The sequence below is a fragment of the Thamnophis sirtalis genome, unplaced genomic scaffold (genome assembly GCF_051295495.1).
Source record: "Thamnophis sirtalis isolate CommonGarterSnake01/CBP01778 unplaced genomic scaffold, rThaSir2_p1.2 scaffold_14, whole genome shotgun sequence".
NCBI lineage: Eukaryota > Metazoa > Chordata > Lepidosauria > Squamata > Natricidae > Thamnophis > Thamnophis sirtalis.
In genome coordinates this window covers 26135639-26156322 of record NW_028261394.1, presented here as the reverse complement: position 1 = coordinate 26156322, position 20684 = coordinate 26135639, and the positions used below count along the sequence as shown (strand labels likewise).

At 43.4% G+C, this 20684-nt stretch overlaps 1 protein-coding gene across 1 annotated transcript in view; it reads left to right on the top strand.

Moving 5' to 3' along the window:
- FA2H (fatty acid 2-hydroxylase) overlaps positions 1-20684 on the top strand; it is a 58366-nt gene that overhangs the window by 18256 nt on the left and 19426 nt on the right. Inside the window, exon 2 of the mRNA XM_087728897.1 lies at positions 15809-15901. Within this exon, the coding sequence (XP_087585023.1) occupies positions 15809-15901 (93 nt within the window). The remainder of the gene's footprint in view (positions 1-15808; positions 15902-20684) is intronic.

Sequence of the window (20684 nt, the reverse complement as noted above, 5' to 3'; positions counted from 1 at the left end):
GGATTTTGCAATATCCTTCTCCTGGAGTGGGGAGGGAAATGAGATTTTGCAATATCCTTCCCCCAGGAGTGGGTTAGAAGGGAGATTTTGAAGTATCCTTCCCCAGGAGTGGGGACGGAATGGGGATTTTGCAGTATCCTTCTCCTGGAGTGGGGAGGGAATTGAGATTTTGCAGCATCCTTTCCCTGGAGTGGGAAGGGAATTGAGATTTTACAGTATCCCTCCCTGGAGTGGGGAAGGAATGTAGGATTTTGCAGTATCCTAGCCCCAGGAGTAGGGAGGGAATGGAGATTTTACAGTAGGGTGTGGCCCACCAAGCCACACCCACAAAACCGAACTAAAAGTCAGTTTGCTGTAGTGTTTAAAGCAGGGGTTGGCACGTTTAAGGTATATGAACTTCAATTCCTAAGATTCCCCAGCCAACCTTGCTGGCTGGGCAATTCTGGGAATTGAAGTCCACACATCGAAAAGTTGAGAAACACTGTTTAAACCAGAAGTCTTCAAACTTGACAACTTTAAAACTTGTGGCCTTCAACTCTCAGAATTCCTTAGCCAGCCTAGTTATGGTATTCTTGGAGTTGAAGTCCGCAAATCTTAAAACTGCCATGTTTGGATTCCCCTGGTTTAGCTGAAGACACATTTCTTGGTAGAACATCAACTTTGCGTATTGAAGTTTTATTCTTCATTCCAGGCAGCTTCTTACGTTCCGATGAGACAACCTGGCTCAGATATATGTAGCGTGTCTACCTTTGCCATCTCTAAAGCAGAGGTGGTATGCTGCCGGCTCGCACTGGCTTGGGCGAACCGGTAATGGCAGTGCCACAAGGCTCCGCCCACCCACCCTGACATCATCACAGTCCTTCTGTGTATGCGCCTCCTGCTACCGAACTGGTAGTGAAGAGAATAGAATACCATTACTGCTCTAAAGAAGTTCAAAAAAAGGGTTGCATAGGATGAGATGGATCTTTAAGTATGTTTTGAACTTTCTTAAGGCAGCGGGAAATGATAAAGCTCTTCCAAAGAGCTAATTAGGTGTGGACAGAGTTGATGCTGCTGACAATTGGTCTGAGTGGAGTGCGCTGGTTTGTGAATTTGGGGGAGTCCATATATGCCTGCGATAATGACTCCCCCAGGGCAAAGACAGTCATGTGGTGGCTTGTCAAGCTTGTTTCAAAGACTCCAGAGCTGTTTTTCCGGCAAGGATGTGGTGGGAAACAGGAGATGGGAGAAGAATGGGATCTCCTTTACGCTGAGTTTGCGCATTGTCTCATGCTTGAAGTGCCCTGCTGACACTGAGGGTTTTGGACTGCCTGTGAATACGAATATGGGATGAGCCTGATTCAGAAGATGTAACTTCGCACCTTTATGGAGTCCCGGAGTCTGCTTTGGATTTGCATTTAGGAAGTCTTTTGCAGACTTAATGGGATTAGTCTCTAATATATTCAAGGCATCTCCAGCTGCCTGTTCCTCCATATTTTGAGAAAATGAAATCGAGCACTTTCCCAGATGTGTCCTCTGCTCAGCTCAGGATATCTGGGCTTTTGCTCAACAAGGCACCAGAACCAAGGCAACCAGGAAGCCAGATCCCTCGTGATGAGGTAGCAGCCGTCCCTCATCATTAAAAACAAGATGGTGGTGCCATAGGCGCAATAGAATCAGTTTGGCAGCGTGGCCAACCGAGTTACCACCTACTACCTATTCGGCCGAACCGGGCTGAACCTGTAGGAACCCACCTCTGAATCCAGGAAAGAAAACTAACTTAATAGCAAAAGCACTTAGACTTATGTACCACTTCAAAATGCTTTTACAGCCCTCTCTAAGCGGTTTACAGAGTCAGTCTATTTGCCCCCAACAATCTGGGTCCTCATTTGAACCACCTCGGAAGGATGGAAGGCTGAGTCAACCTTGAACCACTCAGGATAGAGACTCAGTATTCTTAACCACTGCGCCACCACAGCTCTTAACAGTAGATATAGAGATAGATCAGATGGAGGGAGGGAGCGAGAGACAGACAGACAGCCAGACAGACAGACATAGAGATAGGTAGCAATAGACTTATGTACCACTCCACAGTGCTTTACAGCCCTCTTTGAGCAGTTTACAGAGTCAGCCTATTGGCCCACAAAATCTGGCTCCCTTTTTACCTACCTCGGAAGGACGGGAGGCTGAGTCAACCTTGAGCTCTTCAGAATTGAACTGCCAAACTGCAAGCAGCCTGCAGTATTGCATTCTAACTACTGAGCCACCACAGCTCATGGCTTAATAAACATTTCACCCTGCACCTCTCCAATTGTTTTGGGTGTGAAAAGGGCAGCCACATGGCCAACTAGACAAGGCTATTATCACAGCAGTTAGGTGTCATATTTCTGGAACAGGTGAAGGAAAGTGGTTAGCATAGATGGGGAGGCCAAGAACTTTGTGTTTGAAGCTGAAAGAAGTTACGGTATGTTGAATCCATGTAATGTGCTAGAATAGCCAAAATTAAGTTTTGGAAGTTTGGTGTATTTTGTGGGAATCCAGATAGGATCTTAATACAGGTAGTCCTTGGTTTACAACAATTCATTTAGTGACTCATTTGAGGAGTTATAAATGCTGCCACAAGAGAAAAAACAAATCACTGCTTGTCTGCTTCTTGTAGGGTTATAAACAAAAAATTTTTAAAAATAGTTTTTATTAAACATTTTAACCTTTAAAAACAGTGGGGAGGACAAATACAGAAAAAACAAGACACACATAATAGTATAAAATAGTTTTACAGCCTTCTGTATTGGCTTACATATTTAGCTTTTGTAGTTCTCTATCCTACATTGCCTTCCTATCAGTTTTAACATCTGTAATAGTGTAATAACAGTTGTACTCACAGTTGTAACAATAATAATTTGATCATATCACCATTATATTTACATTATTATGTAAATTATATTATAGTACATTATGGTAAATACTTTTAAGTTTGATAGTAATTAGTAATTTTGGTTAATTTTTATTCAATGCTAGTTTAGAAAAAGCAAAAAAAAAAAAAGACTTCTATTTCCTGTTTTAGCTTTTGTTTTCTAGCCACATACATTCTATTCCATATTTTATAATAATCTGATTCGTCTCTTTCTTTTAACTCCATGGTCCTTTTGTCCATCTCTGAAAATTTGAATACATTTCTAATTGTTGTTTTGTCTGCGGGTGTATTGATTTGTTTCCAGTTTTGTGCGAAAGGAATCCCAGCTGCAGTGAATATGTGTAGTATTATGTATTGAGATTTTTTTGTCCGTTTTCGGAGTCTAATATTCCTAATAAGAACAATTCCGGTTTCAGTTCTGTCTTTTGCTCTGTAATTTCTTCCAAGCATTTCTGAATTTTACACTAGTATTTCCTTGTGATGGGGCACGTCCACCACATATGGTAGAATGTACCTATGGAGGACTCAAATTACGCTTGCAATAAATGTAAAGTGGTTTGATTACTTGAAATAAAAGTTGCATTATAGGCATGAGATTAAAAAAAAGGATCAGCCCAAACTACAAGTAGTCCTTCACTTATAACAGTTCATTTAGTGACCGTTCAAAGTTACAACAGCACTGAAAAATGTGACCTATGAACATTTTTCATGGTTATGACTGTCGCAGCATCCCAATGATCATGTGATCAAAATTCAGACTCTTGGCAATTGTCTCATATTTATGACGGTTGCAGTATCATGGTGTTATGGGATCCCCTTTTACGACCTTCTGACAATCAAAGTCAATGGGGAAGCCGGATTCACTTAACAACTGGGTTACTAACTTATCAACTGCAGTGATTCACTTAACAACTGTGGCAAGAAAGGTTGTACAATGGGACAAAGCTCACTTAACAAATGTCTCACTTAACAATGGTAATATTGGGCTCAATAAGTCGAGAACGGCATTTTATACCGTTCCCTGAACCTCTCTCTGTGCTTCTGTTCTTGCAAGCCTTTCCTGCTTTCTGCTTGCTTTGGTTCATGCCCTAAACCAGTGATGGCGAACCTATGACAAGCGTGTCAGTGCTGACACGCGTAGCCATTTGGGGTGACACGCACAGGATTTCATGCGATTCATCCTCGGCTCCTGCACGGCCGCCGAGGATGAAAGAATCTGTGCTGGAGGAACGGGGGGGCGGGACGTGTGATCTCCCCCGCCCACACTCACTTACTGTATCGCCGCCGCCCCTTTCTGAGTGCAGGGGCTGCTGGTAAGGCGTGCGTGCCATGCGCACACACGTCATCAGCGCGGTGAGGGAGGACCCGCAGGAGAGGAGCGCGGGAACAGTGCGCGCCTCTCTCCAGTCAGGCCGGCACAGAGAGTCTACTCCTGGGACTGTCGGTTACGACCGCACCACAGCAGGGAACAGCGGAGTGCCAACGGGAACTGTGAGCACCATTAGCAGCAACTATTGGGGTGCCATGGACTTGTAATTGCCCACAATAACTGAGATAAGTGAGGGGGAGGTTGTGTTAGCTTGTTAGGCTAGTTAACCCCTAATTGGCTATCTATAATTCTATCTGCTGTCACTGGCCCACTGATGGAGCACCCAAAAAATAAAAAACAAAGGTTAAGTAAAGGGAGTGGTAGTGGCAGTGGCCGACCCTTTCAAGAGACATGGAGCGAGATGTATGGCATTATAGAAAAAAATGGCAGATCATTTTGCGTTCTATGTACTGAAACGGTAGTAAGCAGAACGTGGAATATAAATAGACATTTTGAAACTAATCATTCCCAGCTCTTGGAAAAAAGTGAGGATGAAAGGAGGGAATACATTTCCAGGAAGCTACACCTTTATAAGAGCCAATCTAACTCCATCCTTAAATTTATGAAAGGCTCTACAAATTTAAACTCTGCAAGTTTGAGCATTGCTCACTCCATAGCTCAGCATGCAAAAGCGCTTAATGAGGGAGAATTTATTAAAGAAACTCTCCTAAGATGTGCGCCAGTTCTATTTCAGGATATGCAGAATAAAGATGCAATTATTAAGAGAATATCTGAGTTACCACTCAGTAGAAATATCATAAAAGACCGAATAATGAGACTGAACACAAACGTACAACAGCAATTAAAGAGAGACATAAGGAATTGTAAATATTTTTCCATCTCTCTTGATGAAACTACTGATGTCACATCGCATGCTCAGTTGGCCATTATTGATCGATATTTTGATGGTCACGCAATGAGAGAAGAGTTGATAAAGTTAGTATCAGTGCCAACAAGTACATCAGGAAGCGAAATATGTAAGGTTGTTATGCAAACATTCTGCGACCTAAGCATTGATATATCTAAAGTTGTGTCAGTGACGACAGATGGTGCCCCAAACATGGTGGGGAAAAACGTTGGATTTGTGAAATTGTTAAATGTTAAATAATTTGTTTTTGGTTTATTAAATACAATTATATTGCAATTATACATTTTTGTAGTTTAAACTATAAATTGCGCAAAATTATGTTTTTGTCGAAGTGACACACAACGTGAGTTATGCTCGATTTTTTGCCGATTTTTGACACACCACGCCAAAAAGGTTGCCCATCACTGCCCTAAACTTCTGAATTATCCAGCCTTCCTAATCTCAGGGAGAGGCAAGTGGAGGATTTTTTAAAATGGATTTAAAAGAGCCCTTCTTGGGATTTTACAGCACCTAGGTGAGTTCTGGATTAGCACCAGATTAGTTGGATTTGCAGTTTATCTGCAAATCTGTGTTTCAGTTGTTTGTAGTTAGTCAGTTTCTTCAGGTCTTCAGAGATGAGCTCCAAGGAGCATTTTCTGGAACTGCTCTCACACGGAAGGGCAGGAGAAGGTCCTCAGCGGGATGAGTGGAAACAGGGACAAAGGCTGGAAGGTACAAAAGTATTGAGAAGGAGAGTAGATGGTGTTGGTGTGAACTAGATTATTTTCATCATTCATTTATTACATTTATATGCTGCCCATCCCACCAATAAAGTAAGTCTGTTTGGGTTATAGATGATAGAAAGATAAATGTAAGAACAAATAAAATTAAGGAAAGCTAAAACCAAGTAGAAAGATGGCACAGGGATGAAGTCATGTTCTTACTGTCCATCGTCTCCAGCAAATGAGGATGTCCCAAATCAGGGCCCAAACCCAACTGGCAAAACCAGATTTGAAGACCAGAAGAGAGGGAGAAGATCTCACCTTCGGAGGTAGAATGTTCCATAGGTCAGGTGCCCCAACGGAAAAGGTTCTTCTCAACACCACCAGCCCAAATTCCTTACAGGTGGGTCCATCCATTATTCCTTGTCTGGACTTCGGGTGCCTTGGAAAACAGGTAGATCCCTTCCTCTCTGTGGCAGCCCCTCAAATATTGGAAGATGCTATCCTGTCTCCCCTGGTCCTTCTCTTCCCTAGACTAGCCATGCCCAGTTCATCGTATGTTTTAGCCTCCAGGGCCCTAATCAGCCTGGTTGCTCTTCTCTGCACTTTTTCTAGAGTCTCAACATCTTTTTTATAGTATGGTCACCAAAACTGGACGCAGTTATTGCTATTAAGCCTGGTTTCACCCCGTCTATATGTGTCCTTTTGATTGGGTCCATAGCAAGTCCCTCTTGTTGGAGCAAGTGGGGTGGTCTAATCCATTGAAGATTGGTTTAACAAGCTAGCTCTGTTAATCAAAGCTTTTTTCTTATCTTATGTCTTTCATTTCTTTGACTTTCTGTTTCTCTCTGCCACTGTACCTGCTTTGTGAGACATCTTGCCCCCAGATGTGAGAAAAGCCTCCCATCTCTTGGCCTTCTGCAAAGAGGTCAAAACGTGACTCTGCAGCCTCAGGGGGGGCCACAGAGGACCTGAAAATTGTGGGGCTGGCAAGTCCCTTCAGGGTATTACAGACCCCACCTGTAATAATCCAGCACTAAAAGGCAGTCTTAGAATTCCCTCCCCTTTTTGATGGACAATTGTCATTATTTTATCACTTTGAAATTTTTAATTTCTACTGTTAATTGGTATACATTTTTTATTTATTGTTTACATTGTATGATGCCCTGCCCTGAGCCCCTGTTTGAGGGTATGGGCATCTTAGAAATATGAAATATAAATGAATAAATAATAGCCTAGAAGGGAATAGCTTGATGGGTGTGTGTGCCTATAACTATTCACTGTACAATGCAACATACAGATTATTTTTCAGTTCGCACTGTACCATTTGAGATTTTGAAGATTATACGCTACAATCCAAGCAAACCAAATCTCTCTAATCTATTAAATTATACATTATATAAACATTAGGCTGGATTTCATCCATGTTACCGAGGTGTAATTTGATTTATCTTGATTTTCGCTTTTGATACCAACCCAACCAACTCTAGTTTATTCATGTAGAACGAAACAAGCCACAACCTAATCTAGCTGTTTTATGTTTAGTGAGGTAGCCTTTCCCACCATACCAGATATTGGAGTTTATCTTTGTGTGGCCGTGAGTATAACACCCTGTTGGTCTCATATTAATCCGGTCCCACTGGGCCTGGTAGCTCAGGAAGGGGCCGGATGTTGATAGCCTCACGGATTTTACCAGGCTGCTGTGGAGACACGGGATGCCTGTGAATGGGTGCTTCAGCGAGTGGGCGCTTCAGTTCCACTGTCATGGTGTTTATTACCCGAACTATAGGAAAAGCCCTATGTACTTTGACCCCAGATTTCTGCATGGTACCCTCAATTTAAGGTATTTCGTGGAGAGATATACCTGGTCCCCTACCCTGAAAGGTTTGTGGGCTGCTTGTTTCTTGTTGGCCTGAAACTTATAGGTTCTGGCCACTTCCTGCAAGGCCGCTTTTACAACTCCCCAGGTGTCTGGTATCTTGTCTGCCCACTCTTTCAGGGTTCCTGGGCCCTGGGGCCCCTGGGTCCACTCTAGAATGGGCACAAACTCCACCTCATGCAGCACCCAGAAGGAGGTGAACCCGGTGCTACTGTGCACCATGTTATTATTATATGCCACCTCCGCGAAGGAAAGTAAGCCTGGCAAATCTGTCTGATAATATGAGATGTAATGTCTCAGATAGCATTCCACCATGGCATTTGCACATTCAGAGGCTCCATTGGTGCTGGGGTGGAATGCTGAGCTCAAGCCTTGGGAGGAACCTATGAGGCGTACAAAGTCATGCCGAAATTGCACCTCCCTAACAGAGATGATACTGTGGAGACAGTAGATGTGACTAATAAACAGTTTGACAAGCTGCTGGGCCGATGATACCCCAGTGCACGAATGAAATGTGCCTGTTTTGAGAACAAGTCAATGACTGTCAATATTGCAGTGTGCCCATTACTCTCTGGAAAGTCTACTATGAAGGCCGTGGTGATCTCTTCCCATGGTCAGACAGGATCAGCCACGGTCTGCAGGAGACCTAGTGGTTTTTCAGGCCACGCCTTCGCTGATGCACACATCGGACGGCTTTTCACATAGTTCTCAATCTCTGCTCTCATGCGAGGCCACCAGAACTGCCATTTGGCCAGGTGGATGGTTTTAAGGAGCCCAAAATGGCCAGCTGTTTGACTGGCCAACAGTCGTGGCACTGCTGTAATACAGTGTGTGTCAAGGCAGGTGGTATATATAGTTTGTCATTCCTCCATGCTAGTCCTTCTCTATACATGAACAGTGTTTTGTTCTCCAACAGCCAGGAGTCCTGTAACAATGCAGTTCACAGCTCCTCTGTCAACCCCTCCCCGGGACCTTCACCCATCACCTGAGCCACCAGTTGCCTGGGTGAAATGATGGCTTGCACCACGTCTTGGTATTGGGGCATGTGTGATAGGGCATTGGCCAATAAGTTCTTCTCTGCGGGGATGTACCGTAGGATGAAATTAAACCATTGAAAGTATTGTGCCCACTGGACCTGTTTTGGCGACAACCACTGTGGGGTTTGAAGGGCCTCAAGGTTTTTATGGTCTAACCAAACCTCAAATGGTTCCTGGGCCCCCTCAAGGAGATGTTGCCATGTTAGTAAAGCCCACCGCACCGCAAAGGCCTCTTTTTCCCAGCTCACCCAACCTTGTTCCGTCTGCAAAGGCTTACAGGAGATGTTGGCCACACCCACCCAATCACATGACCACCCATCCAGGCCCACCTAATCACAGGACCATCCATCCACGGCCACCCCATCACATGACCACCAAGCCACACCCACCCAGTCACATGACCACCAAGCCATGCCCATCCAGTCACATGACCACCAAGCCATACCCACAGAACCGGTAGTTAAAAAATTTGAATCCCACCACTGCAGTCAAGGACATATTAACCTCCTCCTCTTGGGTTGAACATCAAGTAAATGCTTCCATTGAAAAGAATATCGTCTCTTCATGGATGGTAGTATCGGAGGGAATTTTGCAAGGCCACCCATGAGTGTGAAATTCAGAAGCACAGAATAATGGTTTTGGTCGCTCTTTGCTGCCAGATTGAAGGCTAAATTTGGTAGTCTTAGTTGGACCACTTTGGATCTTTGTAATGTGTGGATTTAATCTTTGGGTATGCAATTATAAACCATAGAATCATAGGGCTGGAAGGGACCTTGGAAGTCTTCTAGTCCAACCCCTTACCTAAGGCAAGTTGAGTTTTTAAACCTATAGTTTGACATATGGATATACAGCCCTCTTAATGTGGCTGAACTCCCAAAATTCCCAGCCATCATGGCCACTGGAAAGGGATGGAGCAATGGTTGGTGGTTAGGTTTGGTTTCCAAGGCTGTAGCTTAGAATTCCCGGCTTGTTTTTGCTTTTGAACAATTGGCTGATGGCTTCTTCAAGCTTCCACAGAAAACCTATATGAGAAACAAATAGCCATGAAAAGAAATTATTAATATGCACTGGCCCATAAAATAATCTAATTAATTATTAAACTATATTATTATATTTTATGAAAACTGTATTAGCAAAACAAAGGGGAAAAAATCAAAACAACAGGCAAGCTAATGCACCCCCCCTAGAAATAACATATTACCTATAAATCATCTAAATATAGTATGTATATTTAATGATAATATATATTAATCATGAAAATGGATTTATTCTTGTAAAATATCATGATATCCATATCATTTTTATTGGGTTAAAAAAAGGCCTTTTCAAAAAAATGATAAATTACACCTTTATTGTATCTAGTCTGTGATGTTTGGATTTTTTCAGTTTCTCAATATAACTTCACCATACGACAAAAGTTCCTTAGAAAAAGACCATGGTTTTGAAAACAATTCACACATTTAACATGAAAACATTTACCCAGGAATCTACAGTACTTATATACCGTTAAATATTAATAGTATTAAAAACAAAAACAAATAACAAAGAAGACCAAATCATTTGGGTTAAAGGGGTCATCAAATTTCTTACATTACATACAGCCAAGAAAATCTGATGTCCATCTTTTCTGATGGATGGCTTGGGGCCTCCCGTAAACTTGGAATGAAATCTTTTGAGGAATTAATTACTTCCTCAAGGTCAAAGTGCTGAAGGTAAAGAATTTGAATAATGTAGAAAGGCCTGGAGTTGAGGAACATCTGGGCAGGGCTGCACTTCTCTCCTTCTGCGTACTGATCAGTGGTGGGATTCAAATAATTTACCAACCAGTTCTCTGCCCTAATGACCAGCTGGGTAGGCAGGGCTCGATGGTCATGTGATCATGTGGGCGTGGCCAAGTCAATGTCACTCAGGTCGATGGGCACTTCGCCTTAGTTGTTACAATGGTAATAAGGGTTAACTGGAGAGGCAGTTTCTGTAAGCAGGGCAATAAAGATTAGGCTAGAAAGAACACCAGAATGCTTCCTTCCTGCCTTCCTTACAGGATTAGCCCTGCAAAGTGGGAAAAAACTAAAGATTTCTTCCAAAAACTGGTTATCCGAACTGCTTAGAAAGTTAACAACCGGTTCTCCCGAATAGGTTCGAACTGGCTGAATCCCACCACTGGTACGGATCTTCCTTCTCTCTGAAAATTCTATCCGCTTTGTCAGCCCTTCAAGGCAGCTTTGAATTGTTGAACCCAGAAATGTCCATCTGGGTTCAGTTCCAAGTAGGGAAAAAGACACTGGATTCATGGAAGCTGCTTGGAAAGAAAGTTTATTGATAAACAGGATCACATGGTTTGAGGTCTTGGGCAAAACGGGAAGAGATGCTGAGAGTTCCTGGGTTTTATGCCCTCTCTGGGCTTTTGAATTTGAGCTTGTGTTCTGATTGGTTGCCAGGCTTCCATGGGGCCATGCAGGGGCTACTTTGTAGGTTGTGTTTTGAGTCCCAAGCTTGGTTGAGCCTTGCTGGGTGATTCAATGAAGGATGGCTCTGCCTGAAGGAGGTAGATCTTTGTTATGTAGAATGGCCCATTAACAAAGGTGGGGGATGGCTGAGTTTTTGCCTGTCTCTTAGGGGAAATACTCTGCCTTTTTAGTATTTCCTAAAATATTTCATTTTTTCTGGGAGAGGGGTAGGTGCTAACTTCCTACAGTAATCCAGAGCAGGAAACCAAGCCTAACAATATCTTTAAACTTTAGACTTTAACACTACCCAGAGAAAAGAAGATCCAAGGAGGACATGATAGCAGTATTCCAGAATTTGAGGGACTGCCACAAAGAAGAAGGGGGTCAACTTATTTTGCAAAACTGCAGAAGACATTTTTAAACAGATTAACAAAGTTGGAAGGCATCTTGTAGGTCATCTAGTCCAGTGTTTTTCAACCTTGGCAACTTGAAGATGTCCGGACTTCAACTCCCAGAATTCCCCAGCCAGCATTTGCTGGCTGGGGAATTCTGGGAGTTGAAGTCCAGACATCTTTAAGTTGCCAAGGTTGAGAAACACTGATCTAGTCCAACCCACCCACCCACCCAAGCAGGAGACCCTACACCATTTCTGACAAATGGCAGCCCAGTCTCTTTTTGAAAGTCTCAAGTAATGAAGCTCCCACAACATGTGAAGGCAACTTCTGTTCCATTGGTTGATTTTTCTCACTGTCAGAAAATTCCTCCCTATTTCTAGGTTGAATCTCTCCTTGATCAGTTTCCATCCATTATTACTTGTCTGGCCTTCAGATGCTTTGGAAAACAGGTTGACCGCCTCAAATATTGGAAGACTGCTATCATGTCTCCCCTGGTTAGTGAAGACAAGAAACAATGGATGGAAGCTAATCAAGGAGAGAAGCAACCTGGAGAAACTTCCCAACAGGGAGGACAATTAACCAGTGGAACATAAGTTGCCTCCAGAAGTTGTGGGTCCTTCATCACTGGAGGTTTTTTAAGAAGAGACTGGACAGCCACTTTTCTGAGATGGTTTAGGGTCTTCTGCTTGAGCAGGAGGTTGGATTAGAAGATCTCCAAGGTCCCTTCCAGCTCTATTCTGGTTGATTTTCCACAACATTGAAGAGCGACGTGCATTTTGAAGACTCAGTCCTCTGACCACAGGCTGATCAGAAAAGATGATCCTGGGATACTAAGATGGAGGAGATACTCAAGAGGAATGCCAGCCCGAAGGGGGTCAGACAAATTGCTAGGTCTAAATGGCTCTTAAACGGAGCCTGCACCAGGGCAGGCAACCAAGAGTGGGCCTTCCTTCCCACGTAAGAAGCCCTGCAGAGCTCCTCTGCCCTGTGCTGTGCTCAGCCTTAGGTGATCTGGGGTTGGAAGGAGATTATGAAGCCAGCCCTCATTTTCTGATGCCTCCCGCTGTTCTTTGATCCACTAGGCTCCCCTGAGGCGGGAATTCACCAGAGGGTTCTGGAGCAGTTTTCACTATCTTAGCCCAGAGTCAGAAGATTGAGTAGGGAGAATTAACCAGTGGAACAGAAGTTGCCTTCAGAAGTTGTGGGTGCTTCATTACTGGACGTTTTTAAGAAAAGGCTGGACGGCCACTTGTCTGAAATGGTGCTTGAGAAGGGAGTTGGACTAGAAAATCTCCAAGGTCCCTTCCAGCTCTATTCTGGTTGATTGATTCATTGCTTTATTTTAGCTTTCAAAACTTCCTTTTCCTGGGGTGGAAAAGAGGCCATTGCAGACTACTTGACCTGATTTTGCTTTCTACACCACCCCAAAATATTTGTCGGTCTCTGGATAGAAAGATAGCAAGTTCTCCTTGCTCCTGAGCTCAATTCTTATGAACTTTGCCCAAGACAGAAGGAAGGATTAATGGACCGCATGCCTTCATAACCAAGGGAATTGCTTTGCCCATAAATTCCAGGTGTAACTTGACACACACCCACCCACACCCATTGTGGTGAACATTGAAATGTAAACAAGAAAGGTCATTTTACTCCCTTTGGTGGATTCGTAAAAAATTCTGGACTCAAATGCATATCCTGATTCAGAGGAGTTTAAAGATTTATATATAATTGGGCCCATAATTACGGTTGGTGAAGATGCTGGAACTTGCTAAGGGAAGAAATTGACATGTTGGATTAGAAAAAAAGACAATATGTTTACTGCTGACTGGAAACACCTTATGGACTTTTGATATAAAATATTTATGGCTTAATGCAGTGGTTCCCAAACTTGGCAACTTTAAGATTTGTGGACTTCAACTCCCAGAATTCTCCAGCCAGCTCTGCTGGCTGGAGAATTCTGGGAGTTGAAGTCCACAAGTCTTAAAGTTGCCAAGTTTGGGAACCACTGGCTTAATGAATAGAGAGGATAGGCCAGTGATGGCAAACCTTTTTTCCCTTGGGTGCCAGAGTACTCGTGTGTGCATGATAACGTGTGTGCTGACACCCATAATCCAATGCCCACCGCAGGCCCCACCATGCATGCGGGACCCCTCTCCCCATCTCCGTTTTGGTCCTAGCAGGCTTCCCTGAAGCTTCCTAGAACCAAAAACGGGGCATGGGGGGGGGAATCCCTCCCACCCATCACACATGCAAGTGTGACTCCCTAACCCACCCCTGCACATTTGCGTGCTTTTCCCAGCAGAGACCTGGAAATCAGCTGGCCGGCAGGAGGCGCACACACATGCACAGTGGCACTGACCTGGGCAATGGCTTGTGTGCCCGCAGAGATGGCTCTGCCTGCCAGAGTTTTGCCATCACTGGGATAGGTCATAGAAAAAAGAGAGTTATATTGTCGCCATAAAGTAACAGATAAATTTATAATTGTATTTATAACTTCCGTAAAGAAGACCAGAAGCTACTTCATTGTATTTTTTTCCCTACTTTTCTTTCCCTTTTTTTCTTGGACTTTTTCTTGCGCTATTAGCTGGAGACCTCCTGGCTGTTTTTTGGACCTCCTGGCTTCTTCCCTGTTCTTATTCCCCCCCCCCCCCCAATATTGCAAAACCGTTGGGGGAAAGGGCTCAGAATGCTGGCTGTCAGCCGGATAAAGTTTTTAAAATTGAACAGGCAGGGACTAAATAAAACGAAATAACTAATTATCAATTAATTAAATTAAACAGACAAGGACAGGACAGACAATATCTGAGGGGCTGCCATGAAGAAGAGGGTGGTCAATCTATTATCCAAAGCACCTGGAGGCAGGACAGCAAACAATGGATATCGGACAGCCACCATTTTGGGGAGAAACAGTTTGAGGGATGATGAAGTGGCTGAGAACATCCTTCTTCTTTTGACAGTCCTTTTCCTGGCTGTCTTTAAGATTTCCTCTAAAACCCTGGGGAGGATCTGTAGGGCTCCAACTTCAGAATGAAGCAAAAGGCCATGAGTTGAGATCTGCCTGTAAGATTTCCTTTCCTAGCATAACTCTACAAGCAGCACCTGACTGTGAACTGATTGTGCTGTGCTTCTTTTGAAAAGCTTTACTTTTTTTTCTTTATTTCTGGGAATTTAGATTTTGAACATTTTTTTTAGGGGGGAGGGAAGCCTGTTGGATGGGAGGCATTGAAAAGAGAATGAAAATATTGATAGCACAGGGCTGTAATTATTAGCAGAATTTGCTGGTTGGAGGCCATAATAAAATCGATCGATTGATTGATTGGGTTATAACCCAATAACAAAAAGCGTGCATCTAAAATTGGAAGGACTGGGGACCAATCACAATTCCTAAGGGAAGACCTGTGCAAGGCATCTTCAGAAGGGCCTCTGCTGTAGAACTTCACATCTGAGCAACTTTGCAATGAGGAGTAGTCCCTCAGGGAGACAGCCTTAGATAACTCAGGACTTTTAAGGCCACAGTGGAAATCTTGAGGGATAGAATTCCAAAATTGAAAGAAAGCAGTGCTCACTGTGCAGTTTAAATGAAAGTCTATCCAACAAATAGACATCTGAATTCTGGTTGAATGCAGAATGTCAAAAGAAGGCAACTTCCACCACTCTGTATAACTCTGGGAAACAATGATCAAACAAATGTTATTGTTAGGAATTCCAGAGTACCACTGTGGATCAGTGCAAACCATTTCATATATAACTGCTAGGTACTTGAATCTGTACATTGGTTTGTTTCTGGATGCAGTTGAGAGACCCACTTGAATTGAACTGCAGCCTTTATTCATAGCTACAGAGCCTGAATTTAAAAGAATCAACTGGAAAGAAAAAGTTCTGGACTCCAAAGCTAAATGTCTATGGAGATTCTTCGTCATCCAAGTTATGGTTGAGAAGTTTCACTTCTCATCCAAGAAGGTTGTTCAGCAGAACTGAAGAAACTTCTTGGATGAGAAGCAAATTATCTTCAAAGAAAAACAAAGAAAACCCAGTTGCTTTCTGAAAAAGGCACATTTGGGACTCCAAGGCTGTTTTTAAGACATAGAACTGTGCAGTCTGGAATCTGTGAAGCCCATTGCCTTATCGCAGACTGAAGTTGCCAGCCACAAAAATGGACTGAATTGGTTCTCCAGAAGTAGATCTTCCCCCTGAATCATTCCTCCTATGCTTTTTCTTGCAGACTTGTGCAAAGACACTGAACTCCACCACTTCTGAAGCCTCAGCTCCTGTCATATCCGAGAAATATAGATTGGCATCCGTCAATGGAGATAAGGTAAGAGATGTGATGGAAAGACAAAGGGGAATTCGGTTGACCCTTGAAAGCCAAGCTGCAGAACCTGTTAGCATCATCTCAGGATCAGTGATGGTATTCAGCCAGTTCTGTCTGGTTCTAGTGAACTAGTAGCAAAATTTTTGAGTACTTTGTAGTACTCAAATACCACTTCTGGCTGGCCCCGCCCACATCTATTTGCTGCCTCCCGAGTCCCAGTTGATCTGCTGGGTCTTCTTCTGTTGCCCTGCACAGGAGAATGGAGCTGGAAAGCAGGTTGTTGGGGTGGGGAGGGAATGGGGATTTTGCAGTAACTTTCCCCTGCCAGGCCCACCAAGCCACGCCCACAGAACTGGTAGTAAAAAAAAAAATGAATCCCACCACTGCTCAGGGTGTGAGAAAGATTAAAGTGGCAAGAGAGAGAAGAAATTAAATGATTTCTTTTCTGCTTCATCCCTCCATGTCAGATTTAAATGGGCTCTTTTACCCCTTTACTCTGGATGTTTAGTTATACACCCTCATTTTAGGGTAGAGGTGGATAAAGATGTCCAGCTGATTTCCCTCGAGCTCACGTGTTTAGGGCAGTGTTCCATAAGATAAGAAAACATTTATAGCAATAGCCTTGGGCTTATATACCGCTTTACAGTGTTTTTACAGCCCCCTCTAAGCGGTTGACAGAGTCAGCCTATTTGCCCCCAACAATCTGGGTCCTCATTTTACCCACCTCGGAAGGATGGAAGGCTGAGTCAACTTTGAGCCTGGTGAGATTTCAACTGTTGGCAATACTGCATTCTAATCATTGTGCACAGGGCGGAAGGAAGGAAGGAAGGAAGGAAGGAAGGAAGGAAGGAAGGAAGGAAGGAAGGAAGGAAGGAAGGAAGGAAGGAAGAAAGAAAGATAGCAATAGCACTTAGACTTATATACTGCTTCACAGTGCTTCACAGCCCTCTCTAAGCGGTTGACAGAGTCAGCCTATTGTCCCCCACAATCTGGGTCCTCATTTTACCCACCTCGGAAGGACGGAAGGCTGAGTCAACCTGGAGCCCCCTCATGATCAAACCCTTGGAGTGAGCAGTGAGTTAGCCTGTAGTACTCCATTCAGCAAGTGATTTTCCAGGGTAGGTGTCCCCGAAAGTCAAAAGGGCACCTGTAGCACAGATTAAAAGCGTGAGGCTTTGAGCATGGGACTTGACTCTGTTGATCCTTCTCATAAAACCTCAGCAATGTTTCTCTAAAATAAGAAGTATAAATATGATGGATGGCTCTCTGTCTAACTTTCCTTGCTGACTAAGGTGCTTCGCATTGTGGAAAAGGGAAAGAATTGGGTCCCCGCCAATAATAGTGTTTCCATGTCTTCCTGGTTTCTATTTTGGGTTTTTTTTCCAGTCTGATGCTGATCCCCCCCCCCCCCCGGCTCCTTATGGCAGTGTGCAACTTGGCTAAATTGCCTTTCCTTTCTGTAGTCGGGGCTGGGGTCTTCTGGATTGTTGCTGAATCCTGTAGTGATCTCAGCTAATTAAATCAGCCTCCCGCTGGGTGACCTGTGTCCAGGCAGTCACTGCACAAACGGAGCTCTAGAGATGAATAGGGTAACTGACAGGGAAGTTGTTGGGGAGAAGGTGGATGGGGCAAAGCTTGGAAACCTGGAAGCTATTCTGCCTAGCCAAGTCCTTAGTTAGCTACAGAATAGAGTTGGAAGGGACTTTGGAGGTCTTCTAGTCCAACCCCTTGCTCAAGCAGGAGATCCTATACATTTGAGACAAGTGGCTATCCAGTCTCTTCTAAAAACCTCCAGTGATGTAACGCCCACAACTTCTGAAGGCAACTTCCGTTCCACTGGTTAATTGCTCTCATTGTTAGGAACTTTCTCCTTAATTCCAGGTTGCTTCTCTCCTTGATTAGTTTCCATCCATTGTTTCTTGTCTGGCCTTCGGGTGCTTTGGAAAATAAATTCATCCCCTCTTCCTTGTAGCAGCCCCATCCCCTAGTCCAGTGATGTCAAACCTTTTAGACACCGAGTGCCCAAACGGTGTGCGCACGCATGCCCAAACTGAAAGGCGTGCATGTGTGGACATGCATGAGCACATGCACATGTGTGGACATGCACTTACACATGCGCAGCAGAGACTCGAAAACCAGCTGGCCAGTGGGAGGCGGGGCATGCCAACACCAGCAGTGGGGCAAGAGGTCAGATCTTTTTCTTCCGTGAGCTTCTGTTTCATCGTTTGCAGGGAAACGGAAGCTCGCGAAAGAAACACCATGGAGATCTGACCTGGGGCAACGGTGCGCATGCCAGCAGAGGGGGCTCTGCATGTCACCTATGGCACGCGTGTCATAGGTTTGCCATCACGGGTCTAGTCCTTCTGTTCTGTACACTAACCGTATCATACACTAGCCTGCAGGAAGGAAGCGATGGAGGAAGAGGAGCAGGTTCTTCAGACAGAAGTGCCCTTGCCCTGGCCAAATCAGGAGACCTTCCCTTCCCACCGTGAGTCACTGCTTGAAGGAACTCCCTCACCTTTTAATCTTTCCAGCAAAATGACACCTCCTAGCTGGTAGGATGGAGCTGGCATCCCTCTTTGTGGGCGGCTGGCATACTTTCTTGGAAGCTTCTCTGGTGAGGAGGCGGAAGGTCAGCCTCAGGCTGAGTCCAAAGTTTGTTTATGGAAACAAAAGGTGCCACCATTGAGAAACAGGGCTCTGGAATGAGGTTCCCTGGTGGTGTTTTGAAGGGCCTTAAAGACTTAATTCTTCCCCCAGGTTTCCAATGACTGTGAGTGGCATCCCCTTTGACACGTCCCTTGCTGTTTGTCCCAATCTGGTTTCTGTCACCTTCGCCTCTTTTATTCCTTTTTTTTCTTACTATCTTTTTAAAAAGGTTTTTGTCAATATAAAAAGATAACTTTAGTAAACATTTTACTAGTAAGCTGCCCAGTCATTGGCAGCATAAAACCTGAATGAATGAATGAATAAAGCAGGCCTCTGAAGACAAGATATTGCGGAGAGCCAGAAGGAGGGGAAGCAGGATTTGTAGAAAGTGGGCACATATAAAAAAAATACTGTGAGGAGTTAAGCCAAAATTCTCCGCTGACTTTTGGGTGTCCAGAGATGCACAAATTTCCTTGAAAGAGGAAATTTGGTCCCATCTTGGAACTCTCTAGGGCCTTCTAGATTAGAATATAATAAAATAGACTCTATACTGTGAATGTAATGTAATATAATGCAATAATAATTATATATTAGATACAATACATTAGTATATAGGTAGTCCTCAACTTGCAAAAAGTTCATTAAGTGACCATACAAAATTACCACGGCACTGAAAAAAGTGACTCATGACTGTTTTTTACACTTACGACTAAAATTCAAATACTTGACAACTGGTTCATTTTTATGACCATTGCAATGTCCCAAAGTCACGTGATCTGCTTTTGCGACCTTCTGACAAGCAAAGTCAATGGAGAAGCCAGAGTCACTTAACAACCTTGCTACCAACTTAACAACTGCAGTGATCCACTTAACAAATGTGGCAAGAAAGGCCATAAATTAGGGAAAACTCACTTATCAAATTTCTCATTTAACCACCAAAATTTTAGGCTCAACTAACTGTAGTATGCTAAGCTAAACTAAGCTAAACTAAGCTAAACTAAGCTAAACTAAGCTAAACTAAGCTAAACTAAGCTAAGCTGTCCTGTCCTGTCCTGTCCTGTCCTGTCCTGTCCTGTCCTGTCCTGTCCTATACTATACTATACTATACTATACTATACTATACTATACTATACTATACTATACTATACTATACTATACTATACTATACTATACTATACTATACTATACTATACTATACTATGTATAGTATTCTATACTACACTGCTGTCCTGTAGTGTAGGTACTGTAGCATAGTGTAGAGTTGATCTAATTGAAACTTTATTAAATAGTTTTAATAATGTTATTTCAAATAGGCAAGAAGTAGCTTGCAAGAAATAGTTTTGTTACTTTGTAATTTTTGATGAAAGAAATTAGGAAATTATAAGGACAATTATAGCAATAGCCTTGGATTTATATACTGCTTCTCTAAGCGGTTTACAGAGTCAGCCGCTTGCCCACAACAATCTGGTCCTCATTTTACAGACCTCAGAAGGATGGAAGGCTGAGTCAACCTTGAACCTGGTGAGATTTGAACTGCCAGATTGCAGGGAGTCAGCAGAAGTAGCCTGCAGTACTTCGCTTTAACCATTGAGCCACCGCAGCTCATGAAGTGTTGCATAGTGTAAAAACCCTTACCAACCTTTAATTTGGGAACACTTCCCTAACACCGAGGTGGATGCCTACTTCACTTTATCTAGCAGACAGACTGCTGCTGACTAATTATCAGTTTTATTATTAAAGGCAAATACTTATCTCCCTTGCCAGACGCACTGGCAGAGGAGAAATCTGTTTAATTTTCAAATGAGTCTGAACTTATCTCATTTTGCATTTTAGAGGGATGCGTAAACAAGATCTTTTGCTAGTGTATGAAGCCATAATATTCTAATTTTAGTAAGTCAGCTCCCTAGGTGTTTTTTTTAATGCTAATAGATTTGTACAACTTAATGTAGGAAGACATAACCTATTTGCGAAATCATTTGTGACAACACTGTAATTGTGAGAACAGAATTGCAAATGGTTATTATGCCTGAAGATAGAGAATTGTGCATAACCACACCAAAGGAATCTTTTGGATGAACAGAACACAACAGAGGAGCAGAGCTGGAAGGGACCTTGGAGATCTTCTAGCCCAACCCCC